The following is a 21,323-nucleotide window of genomic DNA, read 5'->3' as shown; positions in this document are numbered from 1 at the left end:
CGTGGTAGAAGGAAGTCAAGGAGATGGAGGTTTTGTAGGCAAGACGGTAGTTTTTTGACAATAGGCGAGAAAAAAATACCATCACAATGGCTGGGAGATGAATTTTTCATTCACTGCAGCGAGCACGAAACGCATAGCTTCCAAATCCTATGGACTACTAGGTACACAGAGGCTTCTTTCTCACCGGCATGTTCCTCTTCACCCACAGCCCCTTGCCATCAGACATCGCCACCGGGCATTCATCCCACATCGTCCACAGCCTCTCGACATTTCCTACCAGCTTGAGTCGAGCGGCATTCGTCTTTTCAAAGTCTCAACCACCTTGCTGGACAGCTTGATGAGCTCATCGWGATGATCAATCTGCGTGTTCACATAGTCTTCGATCCTATGTTTCACGCTTCAAGGGACTGCCGTTGCCATTTACTGACACACGTCGGGTTCTTCGTCGAGGTCTCTACTCGTTCTCATCTTCGGGATGAAGGAAGCCGGCAGCGGAATTATGATGAATGAAGCTGGGGAGGTTCAGGTAAGCAACTAGAAGTCAGATTGATTGATTCCCCGGATGCTGGAGAGGTTTCATGCGCACGCTCTGGTATGAACGGGTACGAAAAATAGCCAGTGTTCCCACTGTGTGCTCCAGGGCTCTCACTGATGAGCTCGCCAGACGCCTTGGTGTAAGCACAGAGATATCTTGTATTCGATGGTGTGGCTTTCAAATCTAGAAAAAAGGATATGATCGATCTGCAGCATCTTCGTAGCTGATAATGAACCTACTTGATGGCAAAGCATGTTTACGACCCATGTCTCACGTCTTGCCAGCACCAGATCCCCGTCATCCTGCCGAATTTGTTGACAAGATACGGTCAGTCTGGCTTCATGAAAATCGCGGATCGTATCTTCCATCCCGTAAGGCGACTTCAATTGCGGTCAATGCGTTGCTGACTGACCCATTGACGAGGCCGAAGGCTGCTCGATATGTTCCCAATTCCGTGGTTTCGAGTCTCAGAATACCCTTCGTAAGATATGATTGGATCGTTCTGTACTTCCCGTGAAGATACTTGTACGAGGTCATATGTGTGCTTACTTGTGCATTGGCAACGTCAAGGAAGTCTCCAAGATCTTGCTTCATAATGCGCTCCATGACCATGTAGTTGTACTGGCGGCACTTTGGCTTGTTCTTGACGGTCTGGCGTGCGCCTTGAAGTCTTGTGATACCATAAGTCACTTCTAGACAATCTCGTTCCCAAGCCTTCCAAGCCGCCCTCGTTTTCGTCGTTAAGGCTATGCGAGCGTTCTTGGTAATCCTCAAGGTGTCTAACAGACTCTGAGTTTTGTTGATGAGGGGCACGAGTTCCGCACTTTGTCGATTCACGAACTGGAGGAAGTCGTGATTCATACGACCTGTCGGGGTATACAGCGGTATCCATTGAATGGAAGAGTACCAAAGTTCTAGGAACGAGTGACTGATGCTCCCGTAATTCTGCAGCATCCGATTGACGTTGTCGCTGAGTACCTTGACGTCATACGTAATTGAGTCCATGAAAGATGTGTGGCTGTAGATCATCTCATCAATTTGATCCTCTGCAGCGACCTGGGCTTCAGAGTAACTGAGTGCCAGTTGGTAGATCTCCGGTCCCTCAGCGATGACATCCTGCCAGACTYCAGTATCCGCAACAAGCAATGTAACTCCGTATGACAGTTCAATCAAGCTCCTCCGAGCTGCCATCAGTTCTTTGGCGGTATTTGTCCAATTCGCAACTGTAGCAATACCAGTAGGATCGTCGCACAAGATGGATGATGTGCAGTTGTGAGTCGAGACATTACAGATGTCGGGTACTCGTTGATAATAAGGCTTGCGGTTCACATTCTCGGGACCTTTTAGCGAGAGTGCAGCCGTAGAACCGAGAGCAAAAACCACAGCAAGCGCATAGAAAAGATACAGAAGGAAAGGCGTAGCGTAGGACCATAGCCTGCGCCTAGTCTCTTCCCATGAAGTGACTGTAGTAGTCGTTGAAGGCCGGATACTCCTTGATCTTGATCGGTTTCTCCTTGATAGTGGGCGTCGTTGTGTCGTTGGAGTGAGGTTCTCAATCATCGGACTGCCCGGGGAGATTGATGGGCGGCGATGCCCGGCCCGATTGCGTATCATCCTGGCTGAAGGCGTGTGAGTTGCCAGAGATGATATGTTGGACGACGGCGRGCGATTGAATCTGCTGAAGATGATGCATGATTGCAAAGTCTTTGGCCCAGAGTCCTGAAACAATCATTCCTCCGGTGCAGTTCGCATAGCGACCTCAGGAATGAGGATTGCTGACCTCATTCTATGATGGAATGTCAGCGGAACGCCGGTTTGGCGAGAAAGAGAAGTGACCAGTGTAAGAGACACTTCGAGCTTTCATCAGCATCGAGTAGGAAACTGAATGCAGTGCATTGCGTGGATGCTGTGAGGCGGTAGAAGGAGATGAAGTGTAGTTGGGCTGTCCTTCACAGCGTCAGCCTCGTGAATGCTGCGCTGAAGATTATAGTAGATCACAAGATTCGGGACACACCCGCTTCTTCCGTGGCGCAATTGGCTAGCGCGTTCGACTGTTAGTCCTTTGAAGGACGGTTATCGAGAGGTTCGCAGTTCAAGCCTGCGCGGGAGAACGAGAGGTTCGCAGTTCAAGTCTGCGTTTCTTGTTTTTTGATGTTTCGTTGTGTGCTGGATTGCAAGCATTTGGGTGGTCATTGTTTTGCTTTTTGGTAGGCGCTCAAAGTTGCGGCTAAGAGAGCGTCGGGTGGCTTACATATGCACACTAGTCCGCAGTAGGTGGTTTGTACCATAGATGGCAATGAGAAGGTGTATACATGTATAAAGGATCCAACTTCTCGTTCAGATTACAACGTGTAGTAAATGTATAAGACTAGAATCGCCTTTCGTATCAGACCCGCCCGWGAGCGTGGGGCGGCGTCGTAGTGCCCGAGAAGAGTTACATATTCTGATCTACAATCTTCATGCCAATCGAGCTCAATGTGTGGCTTTTGAGCCATTTTATACAATACTGTACAGTCTTCGCCGCATCGTAGCTTGGCCATCACTAGGATCACCCTCTGCCCTCCATCACTCCTTCGCGGCAGCCGTAGCAGCAGCCTTTGCTTTTGCTGCAGCAAACACCGCCGCACTGTTCGCCTTCGCCGGAATGCCAGTACCTCCGCTCTTAGCAGCATTCGCCTTGGAGGCGACCTGTGCAGTGCCACTGCTACCATTGCTACCCTGCATGCCAACATCCTTGAACGGATATTTCACTTCATCATCCTTTCGCATCCAATGCTTTCTCCTCTTCTTCGTGACTTGATGTTCAACGAACGTTTCCTTCCCACTTGCAGCCAAGAACTTCTTGAGGAAGCGTGGATCCCAGAGTTCACTGGCAATGCCAAGATCCTTACAGCAGCGCATCAGAGCATTGGATTTGCAGCCTTCTGTTGCTGTTGGAATGCCGTCTGGGTCGAAATATTGTTGTTCGCCGCGGGCAATCGAAACCAGTCTATGAAATGTCAGTAACCCCATCATGCAAAGCAGTTCTCCAGGTCATGCCTACCGTCCACCGCAAACCAAGCCATATTCCCTCGTCACTACCTTTGCGGTGACGATGGTTTCCCCTCTCGGCGCCAATCCCCATCCTCCAGGACCAAAAGCGCGGTTCAAGACACGTCTGTATTTGATCTCAGGTAGATATACGATTCCATCAGGCTTGATCTCAATATCGTCATAGTCAAGAGGAGCCTGCAGAATTTGTGCTTGCTCTGCAGTAAATGGACTTGCGGAAAGTCCGTGGTAGCTCCTCGTCCAATCCACCTGCTTTTCATGCTCGTCGAGGACCGGCGGTGGGTCTTCCAGACCATCTGTGAGTGAGCGGAGGGGTTGTGATTCGTCAGAAGGTGAGAGATCGTGWGCTACTTGTGCGGTGTTTGCTGCTGCTGTCGCGGGCGGCGGCGATGGCGGCGCGGAGGATGCATTGCGGATGGCGAGGAACCGGGTCGCGCTTCTCCTATATAATGGCGCGGAGATGAAAGCAGCAAGACTTACGCCTGCTCTGCGGGGAAGTGCCATGATGGGGAATGGCGAGGATGGTGTTGAAATGATGTACCTCTCTTCACAGCTTCATGTTGCGAGATCCCTGACTTGGGACTCATCAAATATTGAAGGGGCCTGATCAATATAGATGGTTGGACATTCATCCCGACTTCTCATCCTCATGCTCATTATTCAAACCACGAATATTTCCGTGTGCAACGACTGGAGAGGAGACATTGATGTAATACAAGCCATGTCCACCATCTAGACATACATCTACTCGAAATCAGAAACATCTTGAGATCATCCGATCCCTCACTCGGCGTCCTTGGACTCTGTCCTTTGATCATTTCCCCGCTGCTTCCAGCACTGCTTGAACAGATCCATCTGCAAGATCGTCAAAAGTCAGTATCCATGGCTTGAAGACTCATCACTAAAATCTGAGTGCAAAGGGTAGGTGCATCGTCTAGAACTCACCTGTTCCTTGCAGGCCCGCCAGTCTAGCTTCTCGCGAAAGCAGTCATTCAGCGCCGTGTTCTCCTCTGGACAGGTTCAGCCTATTATTGACACTCGCGGGAACATTGCGGGAGGCCATCGTACCTGCACAGCCAGTGCTAAAGATTCTCTTGTCCCTACGCAACCATTGAATTAGCCCGGGAAGCGCAGACTGGGATCATAGCTTGCGAAGACGGGACGCACCACTCATCCGGCTCATCATCGTCCTCTTCTTCAACAACCGGAGCCTGCTCGACAACTTCTTTCTTCGCTTCCTCGTTTGCCATCTCGAAACCGGCAGAATTTGATGAAATATTGAAGGAAAGAGTTTCAACCTGCACGCCACTCGAAAAGATTATCAACCCCACGTGACCCTCACAAATACATCATGCCTCCTACAAAACGCATCAATATCCTGGTCTATTCTGGAGCAGGTGCATCTCTTTCTTCGGTCCGTCATGCCACCTGGTCACTTCGTCGTCTTCTTGGACCGCACTACGCCGTTCTTACCGTAACTTCCGATCAAATATTGAAGGAACCCTGGCCGGCTTCTTGTGCTATGCTGGTCATGCCTGGCGGTGCTGATATGGGATACTGTCGCACGTTGAACGGCGAAGGGAACCGCAGGATCCGTCAGTATGTCTCCATGGGTGGCAAATATCTTGGACTTTKCGCCGGCGGATATTACGGGAGTTCCAAGTGTGAATTTGAGGTCGGAAAGAAGGGCATGGAGGTTGTGGGTGAGAGAGAATTGGCGTTCTTTCCTGGTGTTGTTAGAGGTCTGGCATTTCCAGGCTTCGTCTACGCTAGTGAGGCTGGCGCAAGAGTCGTTGACTTGAAAGTGGCCCAGCAAGCGTTGGGCGATGTGATTCAATGTCAGGACTTCAACTCATACTATAATGGTGGAGGTGCGTTCGTGGATGCGGACAAGTATGAAGGTGTGGAAGTCCTGGCAAGCTTTGGTGATGATCTTGCCGTCGATGCAGGGAAGGGTAAAGCTGCAGTGGTGTATTGCAAGGTAGGAGATGGTGCTGCAATTCTTACGGGACCACATCCCGAGTGCGTGATTCCAATACATTCATCATCGCTTCCAAAGCTGACTGTACGCAGATTCGCCGGTATCAACCTCAACCGTGACGAGCCATCCAATCCTCACTACGGCGACATCGTGGATGCCCTCCTTGCTGATGATACGAAGAGAACCGATTTCATGAAAGCATGCTTAACAAAACTAGGCCTGACAGTTAGTCAGGACAATCAATCGGTACCGTCACTCTCTCGTTTGCATCTCTCATCTGCACTCAATGGCGAAGTTGCTGAACTTTTACAATCGTGGCAAGAGGCGGGCATCATCATCAATGAAGATGGCGAAAGTTGCATCAAAGGCGAGCAAGACACCTTTCGTCTGGAGAAGACGAATGAGTGGAGTATGGCTGGTATCACCCAAGCCATTACCGACGTTATCCCCAATCCTATCAAGAACGCTGTCTCTTCTGCTCCCTCAGCACAGAGTCCCAAAACAGAAACTGATTCCAGCGAACCGGATAGAATCCTCGACTATAACGCCGTCATCAAGCGCATCCTCCCTCATACGACCTCCCTCCCGGATCCCAAATCAACACCTCATTTCAACCACCACGCATTCTACGCCAACCTCAAACACTATCAATCTCTCCACCCCGAAATCTCAGGCGATTACGGCCGCGTTCTCCTCTACGGGGAAGTCATAACAAGCACACAATCGATCCTCGACAAAAATCCCACCTGGCTTTCCCACCTCCCAATAGGCACAACCGCCACGGCAACAACTCAGCTCGTCGGCCGTGGTCGCGGAACAAATGTCTGGATCGCACCACCTGGAAGTCTAGTCTTCAGCACCATCCTCAAGCACAGCTTATCCCTATCGAACTCCGCGCCTGTGGTCTTCGTTCAATATCTCGCGGCACTAGCTATTGTAGCCGGAATCCAAAACTACGATAAAGGCTACAGTAAACTTCCCATCAAACTTAAGTGGCCCAATGATGTCTACGCTTTGGATCCCACTACAAAGCCAGGTGAAGAGGAGAGATACGTGAAGATCAGCGGCGTATTGGTCAATTCTTCTTATAGTGGTGGCGACTACACACTGATCGTAGGAATTGGACTCAACGTCTTGAACGCTGCACCTACCACCTCCCTTCAGCATCTCGCTCAAAAGGCTCACCTCCAACCTCCGACTTTGGAAAAGTTACTGGCGAGCATTCTCGTGGAGTTCGAGGCGTTGTATGCAAGATTCTGTCGTACGGGCTGGGATAAGAGATTTGAAGACATGTACTATGCTACTTGGCTACATTCTGGTCAGATTGTCACGCTGGAGGTCGAGGGCGGTGCGAGGGCGAAGATCAGGGGCATCACAAGTGATTGGGGACTGTTGGTTGCTGAAGAGCTGGGATTTGAGGATCGGCCTACTGGGAGACGATGGGAATTGCAGAGCGATTCCAATAGCTTTGACTTCTTCAAGGGCTTGGTCAAGAGGAAGGCCTGAGACGAGAGGATAATCAACTGTGTTGGCTAACGACGCCTTCCCCCAGTCTACTTCGACTTCCAATGGATGTGCTAATCTCAAAGATGGATCTGTTGCTCTTCCTTTACCAACTTGACTTCCATTCTGCTGCTCTTCTAGTTATGCTTTCCCATCGATTTCCGACGGATGTCCGCCATCTCTCTTTTGAGAGCATCGTCTCTCTTCTGGCCCTCCTTTTCTTCAACGTCATCTCCATCTCCATCTCCATCTTCCGGGTAATGGCTTTGCAACGCTTGATGAATATCAAGTGTTCTTCCTTGACAAACTGGGGAGTTCGACAACAAAGAGGGAGTGACTGGGCACTTTGAACACCTTGAAAGAGTCCCCCAATGGGTTCATCCCACGGGACATCTGACATGTTGGATAGCTTGCGGCGGCATTCAGATGTCAGTGCGTTTCGCACCTCGGTAAACGCGCAAGAATTCTCCCTGCCCTCAAATACCTACAGAATGAATGAGTACAAGAAATTTAACAGCCGTCGATGTACAAATACCTCGAGGGTAGACTCCAGGGCGTTGATGTAGTCCCGGGTCGTCTTTATTATGTATTGCAATTTTGCATCACTGGAAGTGTTGGTGTCGTGGACGTCCTCAGTCTCGGACATCTGGTGAGGCGTATTTTCGACCCGTGGAGGTTCCGCGTTTCCCATAGCGATAGCGGAAGGAGACATATTTGGTTCGGACGTTGTTTGCTTGGGCTTTTGCGAGCTCGACGGATGCTGCAGTGGAAGGTGATAGTTGCTGGAATGGATGGAGTATGGAGTAATGTGGTTGTTGGATGAAGTGAAAGAAGTAGAGATGACAACAAGCTGAGATTGAGTAGACTCCGCAGCGTGGAAGGAAGGCAACAGAGCAAGAACAACTTCAATGGCAAGAGACATCGGATTCGGAAGTCACGAGCGGGTACCCGATGGGTGTCACCGGTGAAGGTGATTCTAGCAGCTCGAGGTATGCAATGTATTCATGGAGCGCTCCAAGAGTGTCAACCATATCGAGAGTGTTCGGCACCATTGGCGAATGCAAATGACTCTTGAATGACCCTGCTATCCTTCAGACAATGCTCTGCTCGGATCCGACCACTGTTCCGGTTTTTGTCTTGATACTCTTCATTGGGAGATCGTATATTGTGTCTTATCATACAAGAGATCAGGCCAGCGCCTCAATTTTGCCTGCTAGCTCCCATGATGGCCTGCGGCTCTTTGTTCATGTTCTTCCACAATACCCTGCCTTGAGCAAACTTCCTGATAACCTCAACAGCACGAGTGACATCCACCATCGATGCCCTCGCAATAGTCTCGGCATGATGCCGCTCGCTCCGAGCATCTTCTCTCTCCATTTTCTGGAAGGGAGCATCCTGAGTCTTTTGGAGGAGTCGCTCGATATGGGATATACACGTAGAGGCTTTGCGGCACAGTTTTCCATCCTCGTCGCCGCTTTCGAAGGCCTATGTACCTTATCAGCATGAACCATTGTTGCGTAACGAGCCGCTCACTCTTGACACCAGGCGTCTTGCATTCTCCGATGTCATCAGCAAGTTTTCCGCCATATCCATACTGAGGATGTCGGCAGTTTCCAGTAAGCGGGCGATCTCGTCTTCGCTGTATTCTATCCTAATCGGAGATCCACGGCGGAAACATTCAAGTTTTTCGGTGCCTGCTGTTTGAGGTGTGGTCATCGTTCGTTTCACGGCGTGATTCTCCGATCTCTCATCCACAGGGCAGATACGGCAGAGCTGAAGTATTGAACGGAGCAAACAGCATCGCTACTTTCGTTTGCTACAGGACATACAAGACTTGAATGAGATCAAGTGAATGAAAGGCTCGTTTGAGACCCACGATGGACGGTTAACGTCTAGAAGTAGGCAAGCTATCGTTCTTGCTTCGAAAGCGCAAACCAGGCCTTCTACAAACCGGTCTTCCAAAGCCCTTGAGACGCAAAGTAAAGTACTAGATCAATGATCCTCTTGATAGCCTAGCACTTCCCAAATGTCGATTTCGGGTGTGTCAGCATCTTGGGCGATGTCTGCAACCCCTCGTAGCTGCTGGCGAATATGCTCCCAATTGTTGCGACTTTCGGCAAAGCTCTTGATGGCATCAATAGCAGCTGTGATCCCTGGAAGAACCACAAGGGTCAGAGCCTCAGCGCCCGAACGTGCCTCTTGATCGTGGGATGCTGCCTCTTGAGCCTCTAGAAGCAGCTCTTTGGCGCGGTGTGTCAGAGCTTCTGCGGCATGGCAACACGCAATCCGCATTTTCTCGTCAACAAATGCCTGCAGATTGTGTCAGCATGAGAGTTTTACGCATTCCCATCAGACCGCAGACCTTAGAAAGAGCTCTGCTGGCAGTCTCCAAGTGCACCGTGGCCTGCATTGCCAGACTCAAGTCRTGTGTATCGGTGATCCTTTGCATCATCTGGAAGACATCGCTACTGTGTGATGTTAGCGGTGGATGCTTATTTCAAATGTTGCGCAAAACATACGTCAATTTCTCACTTGGCGAGGGATCTGGTGAAGACATCGTGAGGCTGTGATAGTCGGCTGTGTTGTCACATCTGTCGGTTGCATCTATGAGGGCGTTGAAGTATAACTGGTAGCAAGCAAATCTACGACTGGTGACTTCCGTGACGTGACGCCAAACCTCCAAGGCAAGGAAGGAGGCTTCTTGAGACTGCCGGCGTTTGCGGATTTCTGTCATCGAAGACTCCAGTCCTTCCTATACGCTGATCACGTTCCTCCGATGCTCTATGATCATCTTCAGACATCAGTTAGCATCATACAGAAGATTGATTCAGCCAGTGATTCGGTTTTCAAAAGTCTTTTGATGAAAACCCGAGCGTGCGGTAAATGCGGTCGAGCTGAAGCTTACATTGATCCTGCTGCCTAAAGCTAGCGCTATATATATGCCATGACGCGACTTCCGCTTGTGCACGTTTGGACAATCTCACTCATCACTCTCGACTGTCAGTGGCCGAGCAGATCAAGTCAATGGCTACCTCAACACCAAGCAATACCACCACTGTAGGCCACGACGAGGTAGTTGTGAATCTCAAGGCCGCAGCTCATCTCCGACATACTAATCAATCTTCTTCAACACTCGTCGCAGCAGTTGGTATCGTCGATGGTCTTGCTGGAGGGGCTGGAGAGGAATATGGTGCAAACAAGAACGTTCTGGTTTACATGCGAGAACCGCAGCAGACCTCCGCCGGCCAGGCCACCGTTCATGTCTCCGATATATGCCCAATGCCCCCTCATCTGAGCTTTGAAAATGCCGCCGCGATGATCTACCCCTTCAYTGCCGGCCTGAGCATTCTACATCACGAACTTGGCATCTCACTCACCAGTCTGGAGCCAGACGACGACGTTGGTGACGTTAACACGGTCTTAATCCTGGGAGGCGAGACTGCACTCGGCAATGCACTCCTGCAGCTCCTCCGTATATCTCTACCGTCTACTATACTTCTCGTGACCTGCCGAGCGGAAGATGCATCACCTCCCGAAGACTTTCAAAAGGCTGTACGACCCTTCTGCGGCCGAGCTGTAGATCAAGGAGCGAAGTACGCAATCGATGCTTCGGCTCCTGACTTGTTGGGACATTTGCAAGCGGCAGTCTCCCACTACGGGGGCCCTATCAACTTGGCCTTTGACGTGACTGGAGAGCTTGCAAAACGACCGGAACTGCTAGGATTGCTTGATGCAAGTGGAATCATCGACTGTGCTCAGGCTGTGGTCGAAGGAGGCCGTCTCCAAGATCGCGAGAGGGTCCCTATGATCGATGTAGGACTGATCTTCGCCATGCATGACTTGCAGCCACCACTATGCAACGACATGTTTGTAACTACCTTTGAGTAAAGATGTATCTCCCCAGCAATTCCACCTGAGGGAGCTTGAAGCGCCGTCATTGACATCAGGTGGTACACCGGCTATCGCTCGTACGTTACTCACCGGACGATTAATGCATGCCTGCACACCCTGTTGAGTCCGCCAAGTTGATTGGCTACGATCCTAGTCTCGCATTCCTCTTCGGGAAACGCTGCCCTGGTAAGACATTCCGAGCTGGCACAATCCATGCTCATGCTCAGACTTCATCATCAACCATCCTCAACGCTGGCACGAGGAATTTTAGACGCGTATTTTTGATCGCAAGAAGGATGATGTTGAAAGTAATCTCCTTTCCGCTATCCAAGCGCCATCCATGTCCACAAGCCAACCGGAGTTGGTGACATCATGATCTTGAACGTTACCTTATCTTCATCAAAAAAATAAATCCCACAATCTCGCATCTCGCAAAAGCAATCTAGGGATCAAATCTCTATCTTGAGCATCTCCAAACCAAGCCATACAACGAACGTATCCCTTCCGAAGACATCTCCTGCAATTCTTCTCATTCGAGTCCATGGATTCGACAGCACCAGATCCAGCAAAAATGGCAAACAAACCAACTATAGCCATCATAGGCAACGGCTGGGCAGGATTCACATTGGCCCACGGCCTTCTTATGTCCAAATATAACGTCAAAGTCATCGCTCCGCTTAGGACGGTACAGTACACACCTCTTTTAGCCAGCGCCGCCGCCGGGCACTTCGACTTTCGACTTGCAGAAGAGCCTGTTCGCCGAAGAAACCGCCTCCCAGAGCTCCAATACCACAAAGCCACAGTTGAGAGTGTCGATTTCGAGAAGAAACTCGTGTACTGCAAACCCGCTCTAGCGAACCTCGCCGGGAATGATTTCAGCAAAGCGGAGCGATTTGAGATTCGATATGATAAACTCGTCATTTGTCCAGGATGTATCAATCAAACGTTCGGGACGCCTGGTGCAATGGAGCATGCCAACTTCCTTCGAACAACGGACGATGCTCGAAAGATTCAACAGCGGATCTTGGAAATGCTAGATGCAGCATCCATCCCAGGCTTGAGCGATAAGCAATTGCGGGACATTCTCCGAATCATCATTGTAGGTGGCGGACCCATCGGGATCGAAGCAGCAGCGGAGTTATACGATCTCTGGCATGAAGATATGCGATTCCTGTATGAACATCTGGACGGGAAGTTCAGTATTGAAATCCATGACGTTGCGCCAACGATTCTGTCGAGTTTTGATGAGAGATTGGGAGAATATGCCCTGGAGAAACTGGAGAAGCGTGGGATCAAAATTCAGACAGAGAGTCATATTGAGAAAGTTGAGCCTGGGGCGATGCACACAAAAGAATTGGGAGAGATCAAATGTGGAATGTTGTTGTGGGCTACCGGAAATGGCGCGAATCCTCTGGTTGAAAGTCTGGATGTGAAGAAGAGCGATAAGTTGCCGAGAGTACTCACGAATCGTAGGCTGGAAGTCCTGGGAAGCGATGATCAGATCATCGAGGACGTCTATGCGATGGGTGACTCTGCGGATATCGAAGGGTACTCCCTGCCAATGCTTGCGGAGGTGGCTGTTCAAAAAGCCGAGTATTTGGCGAAACAGTTGAACCAAGACGGCCAGCCTGTGAAGCCTTTTGAATACAGACAAAAGGCAAATCTGGCATATCTTGGAGGCCAGGACGGAATCATTGGCGGTCAGGAGGAGTGGACTGGACAATCTGCGTGGCTAGCGTGGAGAAGTGGTAGCATCTGGCATTGGCCTAGAAGTTGGAGGCGTACGCTGATGATTGGAATCAGCTGGGTATTCAATGTGGTTGGGGGTAGGGATATTGCGAGGAAATGGTGAAGAAAGGCAGTGGTGTATGACACGATGGTGTATATCGAGAGGCGACTTGTCCAGGAGCCTCTTCGAAAGCAGCTTATGTCTCTCAACGACATGCAACAGTTGACTGGTCGCTAGTAGCTTGCGATGACTTTTCCGATATACTTCAAGGCGGAGGAGTGAGCTTCGAAGTGACGATTTTGCCAAGGTGTCTTACCGGCAGGTCGACCATGATCACTTGCTGGCGATAGTGTTCAGCAGATCCGCCTTTTGCAGAGTCCCAACCTTTCTTGACAGTATAATTCGACCTTGTGRTGCAACACAGTCTCTGCGGAGGAAAGCCGCACACGAGGGATGGAGCGAAAGAAATGCAAACGAGAAGGATGTGAAAAGGAGCAACGTGAAAGAGGAGTGTTGTACATACTTGTTCGCAGCAGCGTTTTGAACAACCCACCACCGTATAGCAGCATACGAAATCCCAACCTTCTCAATCATTCCCATATTTCTTCGAGCGTTGCTAGAGGATCAGGCGTGCGTTTCAGGAGTTCCCAAAGCCACATTGATCCCCGTTCTCCCCATTGTTGGCGATATCATGTCGGTCCCGATTTTCTCCCAACTTGACCTCAACTCAAGAGAGACAGGAAACGTTCAACCACCGCAAATAGTAGGGAACGCTAGTCCCACTTGCTAGCACGTGCTCTGCGCACCTCGCGGTCGCGATGGAGAGCGGCGAGGTCAAGAGAGTCATCTCCGCTGCATCCACCGTCTCCTCCAGGCTGCACACGCACACCGCCAGGGGAATCCTCGGAATCGCGCTTGAGGGTCTTGCTCGCGCTCTCCTCATCGTCGGTAATCCCAAGGCTGTCGACGCCGAGAGAAGACACGCCTGCGCGAATGGATCGCTTTGGTGCTGGAGTAGAGTCGCCCTGGACGTTATCGTCCACGGAAGCAATACGGCGGCTGACAGTACCATCGACTTTCTTGTTTGAAAACTGCATCGTGTTGATGGTGACCGTGTTCGTGGCCATGGCCCTGTTGCTCCCTCCGAGAGTACGGCCGGGGCCCGTAAAGGCTGTAGGCTCCACCTCATCGTCGCCCTCCCAATCCTTCGATCCCTTGCAGATGACATCATCATCAAAATCTGCATCCACCTCGTTACACTCTTGATCCGTCAGTCTTGAGACTTTGGCCTCCTTGTGGTCGTACCCCATGCCGTATCTATTGCGGACGATGTACGACTCAATCTCATCTCTCATCGCTTCAGCCTGGCGCTCCAGCTCGTCGTTCGGACCAAGTGTACCAAAAGCGGTGTTGCTCTTCATGCTATGCTCTAACGCACTCGTGAAGGAGACCGTCTTGGCGTGCTTCTTGACTTTGGTAGGAAGGTAAATACGCACATCGTGGACGGTGGTAAGCATGGCAAATGGACGCAGAGCAAGCTCGACGTCAGTGATGCCATGGATGCTGGTCGAGCGAGGTTCATTCTAGACATGATGTCAGTCGGCCAATACTGATCACATGAAGTTGCTTTGGACTCACCAAGTCGTGGTTCCACCAAGCGTGCTCGCCGCGCAAAATCTGCCGGCGAGTGCGGCCGGCGTGTGCGCGTCCAGGGGCCGACTCTGCGAAGTTGATGGTGAGGGAGACAATGCGATCCTTCTCGCCGCTGCGCTCAAGCATGCGCACGAGAGCGTGATTGATGTAGTAGGTCGTCATGGCGTTGTGGTGTCCATGCTCAATCGACGGGTGAATGGTGATTTCGATCTTCTTCAGCCGGTTGAACCCGAACTCACCATCATTGAAGCGCTCGAAGCGGTCGTCGAAGATGCTCGCCTTGTAGTGAAGTGGCTGCCGACCGGTGTCGAGGAACTCGATGCCGCCGGAGGAGATGCCCTCATGGACATGAATGCCGAAGAAGCGCTCGCTGTAGACGCAGGCAGTGACATCCTCCATGAATCTCTTGCTCAATAGCATGAGATCGCTCACCGTGTTGTGCTGCGGCTTGCGCGTCGGGCTCTTCCACGGCGCATGCTGCTTGCAGAGAGGACGGATGATGACATCCTTGTCGGGGAGGAAGTAGCCGAGCAGCTTGCGTCGCATCTCGGTGGGAATCTCCTCGATCATGCATCGGCCATTCTTTGGCGGCTGCAGGGCCGGGTGGGAAGTCTGGTATGTGCTGGGAACTGACGCGGTCCACTGATTGACCTTGGGCGGGTGAAGATACTCGAATACCTGACCCACAAGCTCTGCGGGAATTTCGTGACCGACGTTGCGGAAGACGAAAGCGAAGACGATGAGGAGTCCCTTGCGCGAGATGTCGCGCTGATTCAAGGCGCCTGCCATCTTCTGCTGTGCTGCGGTGGTGGATGCCCTGGGGGGTGAAGTTTCTGTCTTACCTGACTGACGCGCGGACGAGCCGGCTTTGTAGTTGGAGATGGAAGCGCAGAGATGGCTTGTGGAGGAAGCGCGGTGATGATGAAAGGTGGTGGGAGAAGCGCAATGTCGGTGTCGGGCCCGATGTTGCGCTGATGATTGTGCTGTTGTGGTGCTGTCGCGGTGAAGCTGGAAGGTGGAAGAAGGTGGGAAGTAGAAGAGCGCAAACCAGATTTGAGACAGCGGACAGGCTCGAGACAAACGCAGCAAACACTTCTTTACCTGCGAGATCTTACTTGGAGACTCGAGGAGACGACTCGACAAATTGATTTGACGTTGGCATCTAAACGTCAATGATTGCTCGCGACGTGGTACATCCTCCTGGTAGGTACCATGGACATTCCTACTACCTAGGTACCATGGCATTCCTACTCAGAAGCAGCGTCATGCCGAACTTCGCGGAGGGAATCGAACCCGTCGAGACCTGTTCGTCAAGTGAAGCAAGTTATTCTTTCTAATAAATGGTCGACTTACCGCGAGGGATATCACTGTCACCACAAAGACAATGGCAGCTTCTGACGACTCATGATGGTATTGCTTCATTTCCTCATATCTGATCGTAAATGCACGTCCTCCATGAAGCCTCCATGAGCTCTTCTTCCCGTCGTACTCGTCCACTCCATCGCGCTTCATCTAGTGAGCAACAGAGCCTCCCTGGGATATGTTTTTGACGCCGTCGCGGCCGGAGTTCTTATGAAAAATAATGATCAGTCGACTTCCTCCTCACCAGACACATGTGTATGGATGTTGTAACTCACTGCACTCTCAACAATGTTGCCCTTCTCAAGTATCTGCTTTACAACATCGTCGTCTTTGCTTGAACCAAACTCGCTCTCGAGGGCGCCCTTGGAAGCCGCGCCAAGAATGCCCTGGTTGCCGTGTCTATCAGAGCATTTGTATCAGTAATTGTTCTTCGCGGTCTCTACAGGTTGGCGTCTTCTGGGGCCTTCAAGGACCTCTCCAGACATGTGCTCGCACACCACAAAGCTGAGAGACGACTCTCCAATTGGTAGGAACGTAGGCATTGGACTCACCCGCCAGTCACGTAGACATTCCAGCCACTGACCACCTGCGCCAATGGAATAGTGCTATCACCCTTCCAGTCCTGAACAGCCTTGGCCGAATCGACAAAGACGATGAAGTCGTCGCTGCTGCCCTTGTAGTGGACCTTGACTTGGGAGTCGTTTCCGCGCATCTTGATCTGGTTGGTTTCGGTAGGAGGATGCGTGGGTGTTCAATGGGCTTTGGATGGTATGTTTGGAGTGGTATGAGTGGTTTGTCAGAGATGATTGCTGTTGGGCTTGATGATAAAGAGAACACGGAAGCTGCCCGTTTGACGTTAATGAAGCTGTCGCGTGAGCTCCAAGCTCGCCATGATGATCTCACTGGCCGACGTCACCTGCAGGGTTTGTGTTTCACGCGCCCCGGCCACGGGCACTTGTCGATCACCATTGATACTTTTCTCCTTTTGGTTGCGAACCAGGAACCACGAAAGATCGAGCAGTTCACATGCCAGTGGAAGAAGCTTCTTCGTTCTTCATTCTTCTGTGATGGAGGCTGTCATTTGAGGGAGCATCTCTCAGCAATGATATACACTGAGCGCAGTACAAAGAAAATGACAGAGATCAATGCCCCACTCCTCGTAGACCCACGCTGCTACACACAGATCACCTCGCTCGCACAGACGGCCTCGTAGCTCTGGACGTAGGGTTAGGGTTGGGGTAGTATCTTTTGCTCATTCGGATATAATGGCATGCCTGTGAGGGCTGTGTATACATTCATCCGTTGGAGATTACGGACTGCTGTATATCTGTCACAATAATTAACGGCAGATGGCACTGGTTGCGTGGTTGTCTCAAATTCTAACCATTTTGAAAGTGCGCGTGAACAGCAGTGTGAATCCCAAGGGGTCCTTGGTTCCTCACCGTTCTGCTCTGTACACGACTATAGCCACAACATGGAACTTCAAGAGCAACATTCTTCAGTCATAGACCCTGTAATTCTACCACTTCTTGTGACATTCCCCCAAGCACGTGTATTGCTTGCTCGTGGTGGGCCTTCGTGGCTGAGTCTCGATTCATGACGTACCCCGCATAGCTCTGCTTCAATCTTGCTTTCGCGCCCTCGCATCTTCAAACACGATCAACACGCGTAGTACAAGCAGCTCTCGGCGAGCTTTCCAAATACCATCTGGTAGGCCATTTCTTCTTCTCCAGACCAAATCACTCTCTTCGCTTGCTCCATCACCTTCGTAGAGCTTCCTTCCAGCCTCCCAACTCCATAATCGCACACCATGTCGGACCAGAAGCGGCCAGTGGAAGGCGGAGGACAATCACAACTCCCAGTCCCGCAGGTAATGCTTGATCAAGCACAGGCGGCAGTGGCAGGGGAACACGACACCAGCGGAACGAGCGAAGCAGAGAGACGGCACATGGGAGAGGATGTGAGCTTACCTCAACTGCAGCCCACAAATACCACACAGACAGAGGAGGATATACCTCCACCGCCGTATGGAGAGGCATATGGAGAACTACGCCAGGAACAAGATGGATTTGGTACATCRGCCAGCGTTGGAGATGATGGACGAGTCAACATTCGAATCGACCAGAGCACGCAGCGTCTATCACAGTTGCTGGTGCCTAGCCTGAAGCAATTGCAAGAAGCAGCAGCGTATGATGGACCGCCACCGCCTGCGTACATCCCGCCATCGCTGGGTGGTGAAGAGGGTGTGGCTCCACCACCTCCGATGAACGTTGTCATCCAGGTCGTTGGATCGAGAGGTATCGTGCAGTTATTCCTCAAGTGGCATCGTCGGGCTAACACCCGATGCAGGTGACGTGCAGCCCTTTGTAGCTCTCGGAAAGGTGTTGAAAGATACCTACGGCCATCGCGTCAGACTGGCAACACATCCCAACTTTAACGAATTCGTCACGGAGAATGGACTGGAGTTCTTTAACATTGGAGGAGATCCACAAGCTTTGATGGCTTTCATGGTAAAAAATCCAGGACTGATGCCAGGATTCGATGCTCTCCGAGCTGGTGATGTAGGCTCACGGCGGAAGGAAGTCAACGAATACCTTCAGGGCTGCTGGCGATCGTGTTTCGAGACTGGAAATGGTACGGGTATGGCTGCAACTGACACGAGCATCGAAGACTGGACGACCCAGGGTCCTGGACAGCGAGACCACCTCCACAAGCCATTCGTTGCRGACTGCATCATCGCAAACCCTCCCAGCTTTGCCCATATCCATTGCGCGGAAAAGCTGGGCATTCCTTTGCACATCATGTTCACCATGCCTTACTCACCCACACAAGCATTTCCTCACCCTCTGGCCAACATCCAATCATCGAATGCGGATGCCAATCTAACCAACTACATATCCTATGTACTGATTGACATGCTCACCTGGCAAGGTCTCGGAGACATCATCAATCGATGGCGCCAGAGAAGTCTTGGGCTGGAGCAGATCAGTCTGACCGGAGGTCCTGGAATGCTGCAGCGATGCAAGATTCCGCACACTTACTGCTGGTCACCGGCACTCATTTCGAAGCCCAATGATTGGGGTGCAAACATCAACATATCTGGATTCTTCTTCCTGGATCTGGCATCAAATTACACTCCTGAACCTGATTTGAAGGCATTTTTGGACGCCGGCCCGCCCCCGGTCTATATTGGATTTGGGTCTATTGTGCTGGACGATCCCACCGCAATGACTAAGCTCATATTCGATGCGGTGAAGCAGAGCGGACAGCGAGCTCTTGTTTCCAAAGGATGGGGCGGTGTTGGAGCCGATGAGCTTGGGAAGCCCGAAGACGTCTTCATGCTTGGAAATGTTCCTCATGACTGGCTGTTCAAGCACGTTTCCTGCGTCGTCCACCACGGGGGCGCAGGCACAACTGCAGCTGGTATAACAGCCGGTAGACCGACTCTCGTCGTGCCGTTCTTTRGCGATCAACCCTTTTGGGGTGCCATGGTCGCCAGAGCCGGAGCCGGTCCTGACCCTATCCCGAACAAAGAGTTGACGGCCGAGAATCTTGCTGAGGGCATCAAAAAATGTCTGGAGCCAAAAACTCTTGAGCAAGCTGCTGAGATGGCTGCAAGCATTGCAACTGAGCGAGGAAGCGATCTCGGCGCGCAAAGTTTCCATCAATTCCTTGATGTGGACAAAATGAGATGTTCTCTTGCGCCTTCACGACCAGCTGTCTGGACGATCAAGCGCACTCAAGCCCGACTCAGTGCCATGGCAGCATGCACTCTATCTCAAGAAGGACTACTCGATTTCAACACGCTCAAGCTTTTCCGCCCCAGAGATTACGAAGTCGATGATGGCCCTTGGGATCCAATCACTGGCGGTGCATCTGCGTTGGTAGGAACCATGAGCGGCATGATGTTGAGTGTTGCAGATCTTCCTGTACCGACGCTGAAGGCGCTGAAAATTCACCCGGATGCTCAGAAGGCCTCAAAAGCGAAGAAGGCTGCGAACAAAGACGCCTCTGGAGGTTCCTTGAAATCTCGCAGCACAGGGCTGTCAGAAGGTGAATCTCCATCGATGACCCCTCGTACAATGAGCGATGCGACATTGCCAGGCGGCGACAAGACCGCGTCGCCTGCATCGAGCCGAACGGGATCAACCTTTAATCTGCAGGATTCGCTCTCCAAACTCAATGCTGGGCCACTCTCCCCAAAGTCCGAGAGCTCGCCCTCTACTAGCCAGGGCGGAAGCCAGCCACCATCCAAGAAGGGCWCCTTCAACGGGAAGCAGATGTTTGAAACAGCGTCAGACACTTCTCAGGGTGTTAGTCGAATCATCGGTGCTGGACTAAAGTCACCGATGGACTTTACACTTGGCCTCGCAAAAGGCTTCCACAACGCCCCGAAGCTCTATGGCGACGACACCGTGCGCAAGGGAGAGAAGGTGACTGACCTCAGAYCTGGTATCAAGGCGGCTACCAAAGAGTTTGGCTTTGGTATGTACGACGGAATCTCAGGTCTTGTCACACAACCCATGAAGGGAGCGCAGAAGGAGGGAGCTGCAGGTTTCTTCAAAGGAATCGGCAAGGGTATCGGAGGGGTCGTTCTCAAGCCTGGTGCGGCCATTTATGGTATTCCAGGATACACCATGCAAGGAGTATACAAGGAAATCCAGAAGCAATTCGGGTCGACGGTGCAAAACTACATCATATCTGCGCGAACAGCCCAGGGATTTGACGAGTATCAAAAGTCCAGTCTGGAGGAGCGCCAAGATATCATTATGCGGTGGACTGTGCTGCAGAACAATATGAAGAAGAAGCGCAATCCAGATGAGATGGTCAGGGAGATTCTCGCAGAGCAGATGCGGAAGAAGGAAGCGTGGCTAGGCTCGAGGAAGGCGAGAGATGAGAAGGCTCCTATCAAAGGTGGCGCTTCCGGTGTCACTGTGGATGTTGCAGGACGTCCCCAGAACACGACGCCTGGGCAAGTTCACATCTCCCTTGACGCTGAGACCGCRGATCAACTGGCGATTAATGAAGCCATCAGGCAGTCTGTGCAACAAACATCTGAGGGAGATGCYGCAAGGGACGCAGAGGTAGAGCAAGCCATCATCGCAAGCATGGCTGAAGTGCAGCGGAACCGGGCAGCTCGTGGAGATCACATGGACGATCCCGAGATGAAGCAGGCCATGGAGCAGAGTGCTGCCGATGCCGAACGTCATGAACACGAGAGGAAGCTTTACGATTCCGAGCTCGAGCGTGCCCTCGCGCATAGTCTGCGGGAGCAACGAGGTTGGGATGATGCTAGCGAGGTTGAAAACAGCCCCCCAATGTCTCTACAGACGCTACCCGATCAGCCAGATCAGCCTCCTGCTTATGATCCTGGTCATCTTGCGGGTACAACGCAGGAGGAGTTTGAAAGTCAACAGGGCGCTGGGGAGAAGACACAGCAGGAGAAGACCGAAGAGGAAATCGTGATGGAGTATGTTAAGAAACAGAGTCTTTTGGAGCAGGCGAGTAGGCAAAAGGTTAGTGCTGGAAGAGCGCCGCCAGCTGACGAGGACGATGATGAGGAGTTGCAACAAGCGTTGAAGATTTCGATGCAGGATAACTCTGGCGCGAAGTAGGAG

General features: G+C 51.6%; 11 protein-coding genes and 1 non-coding gene; 5 read left to right on the top strand and 7 right to left on the bottom strand.

The window, feature by feature from the left end:
• Window positions 1-874: 874 nt before the first annotated feature.
• Window positions 875-2,149, bottom strand: RCC_02038 (uncharacterized protein; the record flags this gene model as incomplete). The annotated part of the gene is made up of 1 exon (XM_023767321.1): window positions 875-2,149. One exon carries the CDS (start codon window positions 2,147-2,149, stop codon window positions 875-877), a length of 1,275 nt encoding a protein of 424 aa, XP_023623089.1.
• A 405-nt stretch (window positions 2,150-2,554) lies between these two features.
• On the top strand, window positions 2,555-2,646 carry tRNA. One transcript is given in 2 exon segments: window positions 2,555-2,592; window positions 2,611-2,646. It is a non-coding gene; the product is annotated as a tRNA-Asn (tRNA).
• A 454-nt stretch (window positions 2,647-3,100) lies between these two features.
• Window positions 3,101-4,090, bottom strand: RCC_02037 (related to mitochondrial genome maintenance protein MGM101; the record flags this gene model as incomplete). XM_023767320.1 has 2 exons in its annotated part: window positions 3,101-3,524; window positions 3,579-4,090. 2 exons carry the CDS (start codon window positions 4,088-4,090, stop codon window positions 3,101-3,103), a joined length of 936 nt encoding a protein of 311 aa, XP_023623088.1.
• A 279-nt stretch (window positions 4,091-4,369) lies between these two features.
• Window positions 4,370-4,836, bottom strand: RCC_02036 (uncharacterized protein; the record flags this gene model as incomplete). XM_023767319.1 has 4 exons in its annotated part: window positions 4,370-4,441; window positions 4,532-4,596; window positions 4,655-4,686; window positions 4,754-4,836. 4 exons carry the CDS (start codon window positions 4,834-4,836, stop codon window positions 4,370-4,372), a joined length of 252 nt encoding a protein of 83 aa, XP_023623087.1.
• A 101-nt stretch (window positions 4,837-4,937) lies between these two features.
• RCC_02035 (related to BPL1-biotin holocarboxylase synthetase) lies at window positions 4,938-7,073 on the top strand (the record flags this gene model as incomplete). XM_023767318.1 has 2 exons in its annotated part: window positions 4,938-5,608; window positions 5,660-7,073. The coding sequence occupies 2 exons, from the start codon at window positions 4,938-4,940 to the stop codon at window positions 7,071-7,073; spliced, it is 2,085 nt and encodes a 694-aa protein (XP_023623086.1).
• A 1,197-nt stretch (window positions 7,074-8,270) lies between these two features.
• RCC_02034 (uncharacterized protein) lies at window positions 8,271-8,786 on the bottom strand (the record flags this gene model as incomplete). XM_023767317.1 has 2 exons in its annotated part: window positions 8,271-8,555; window positions 8,604-8,786. The coding sequence occupies 2 exons, from the start codon at window positions 8,784-8,786 to the stop codon at window positions 8,271-8,273; spliced, it is 468 nt and encodes a 155-aa protein (XP_023623085.1).
• A 276-nt stretch (window positions 8,787-9,062) lies between these two features.
• RCC_02033 (uncharacterized protein) lies at window positions 9,063-9,627 on the bottom strand (the record flags this gene model as incomplete). XM_023767316.1 has 3 exons in its annotated part: window positions 9,063-9,380; window positions 9,433-9,538; window positions 9,590-9,627. The coding sequence occupies 3 exons, from the start codon at window positions 9,625-9,627 to the stop codon at window positions 9,063-9,065; spliced, it is 462 nt and encodes a 153-aa protein (XP_023623084.1).
• A 467-nt stretch (window positions 9,628-10,094) lies between these two features.
• RCC_02032 (uncharacterized protein) lies at window positions 10,095-10,958 on the top strand (the record flags this gene model as incomplete). Its single annotated transcript, XM_023767315.1, has 1 exon — window positions 10,095-10,958. One exon carries the CDS (start codon window positions 10,095-10,097, stop codon window positions 10,956-10,958), a length of 864 nt encoding a protein of 287 aa, XP_023623083.1.
• A 574-nt stretch (window positions 10,959-11,532) lies between these two features.
• On the top strand, window positions 11,533-12,813 carry RCC_02031 (related to NADH-dehydrogenase (ubiquinone); the record flags this gene model as incomplete). Its single annotated transcript, XM_023767314.1, has 1 exon — window positions 11,533-12,813. One exon carries the CDS (start codon window positions 11,533-11,535, stop codon window positions 12,811-12,813), a length of 1,281 nt encoding a protein of 426 aa, XP_023623082.1.
• Window positions 12,814-13,463: 650 nt separating this feature from the next.
• On the bottom strand, window positions 13,464-15,132 carry RCC_02030 (uncharacterized protein; the record flags this gene model as incomplete). XM_023767313.1 has 2 exons in its annotated part: window positions 13,464-14,273; window positions 14,329-15,132. 2 exons carry the CDS (start codon window positions 15,130-15,132, stop codon window positions 13,464-13,466), a joined length of 1,614 nt encoding a protein of 537 aa, XP_023623081.1.
• Window positions 15,133-15,855: 723 nt separating this feature from the next.
• Window positions 15,856-16,417, bottom strand: RCC_02029 (related to RNA binding protein; the record flags this gene model as incomplete). XM_023767312.1 has 3 exons in its annotated part: window positions 15,856-15,912; window positions 15,981-16,104; window positions 16,257-16,417. The coding sequence occupies 3 exons, from the start codon at window positions 16,415-16,417 to the stop codon at window positions 15,856-15,858; spliced, it is 342 nt and encodes a 113-aa protein (XP_023623080.1).
• Window positions 16,418-17,515: 1,098 nt separating this feature from the next.
• RCC_02028 (related to sterol glucosyltransferase) lies at window positions 17,516-21,320 on the top strand (the record flags this gene model as incomplete). XM_023767311.1 has 2 exons in its annotated part: window positions 17,516-18,002; window positions 18,055-21,320. 2 exons carry the CDS (start codon window positions 17,516-17,518, stop codon window positions 21,318-21,320), a joined length of 3,753 nt encoding a protein of 1,250 aa, XP_023623079.1.
• Between the last annotated feature and the right edge of the window lie 3 nt (window positions 21,321-21,323).

This window comes from Ramularia collo-cygni, assembly GCF_900074925.1.
Source record: "Ramularia collo-cygni strain URUG2 genome assembly, contig: RCC_scaffold02, whole genome shotgun sequence".
NCBI classification, from domain to species: Eukaryota; Fungi; Ascomycota; class Dothideomycetes; order Mycosphaerellales; family Mycosphaerellaceae; genus Ramularia; species Ramularia collo-cygni.
Note: the sequence above shows the minus strand (reverse complement) of the source record. Positions and strands in the feature narration are given on the sequence as shown.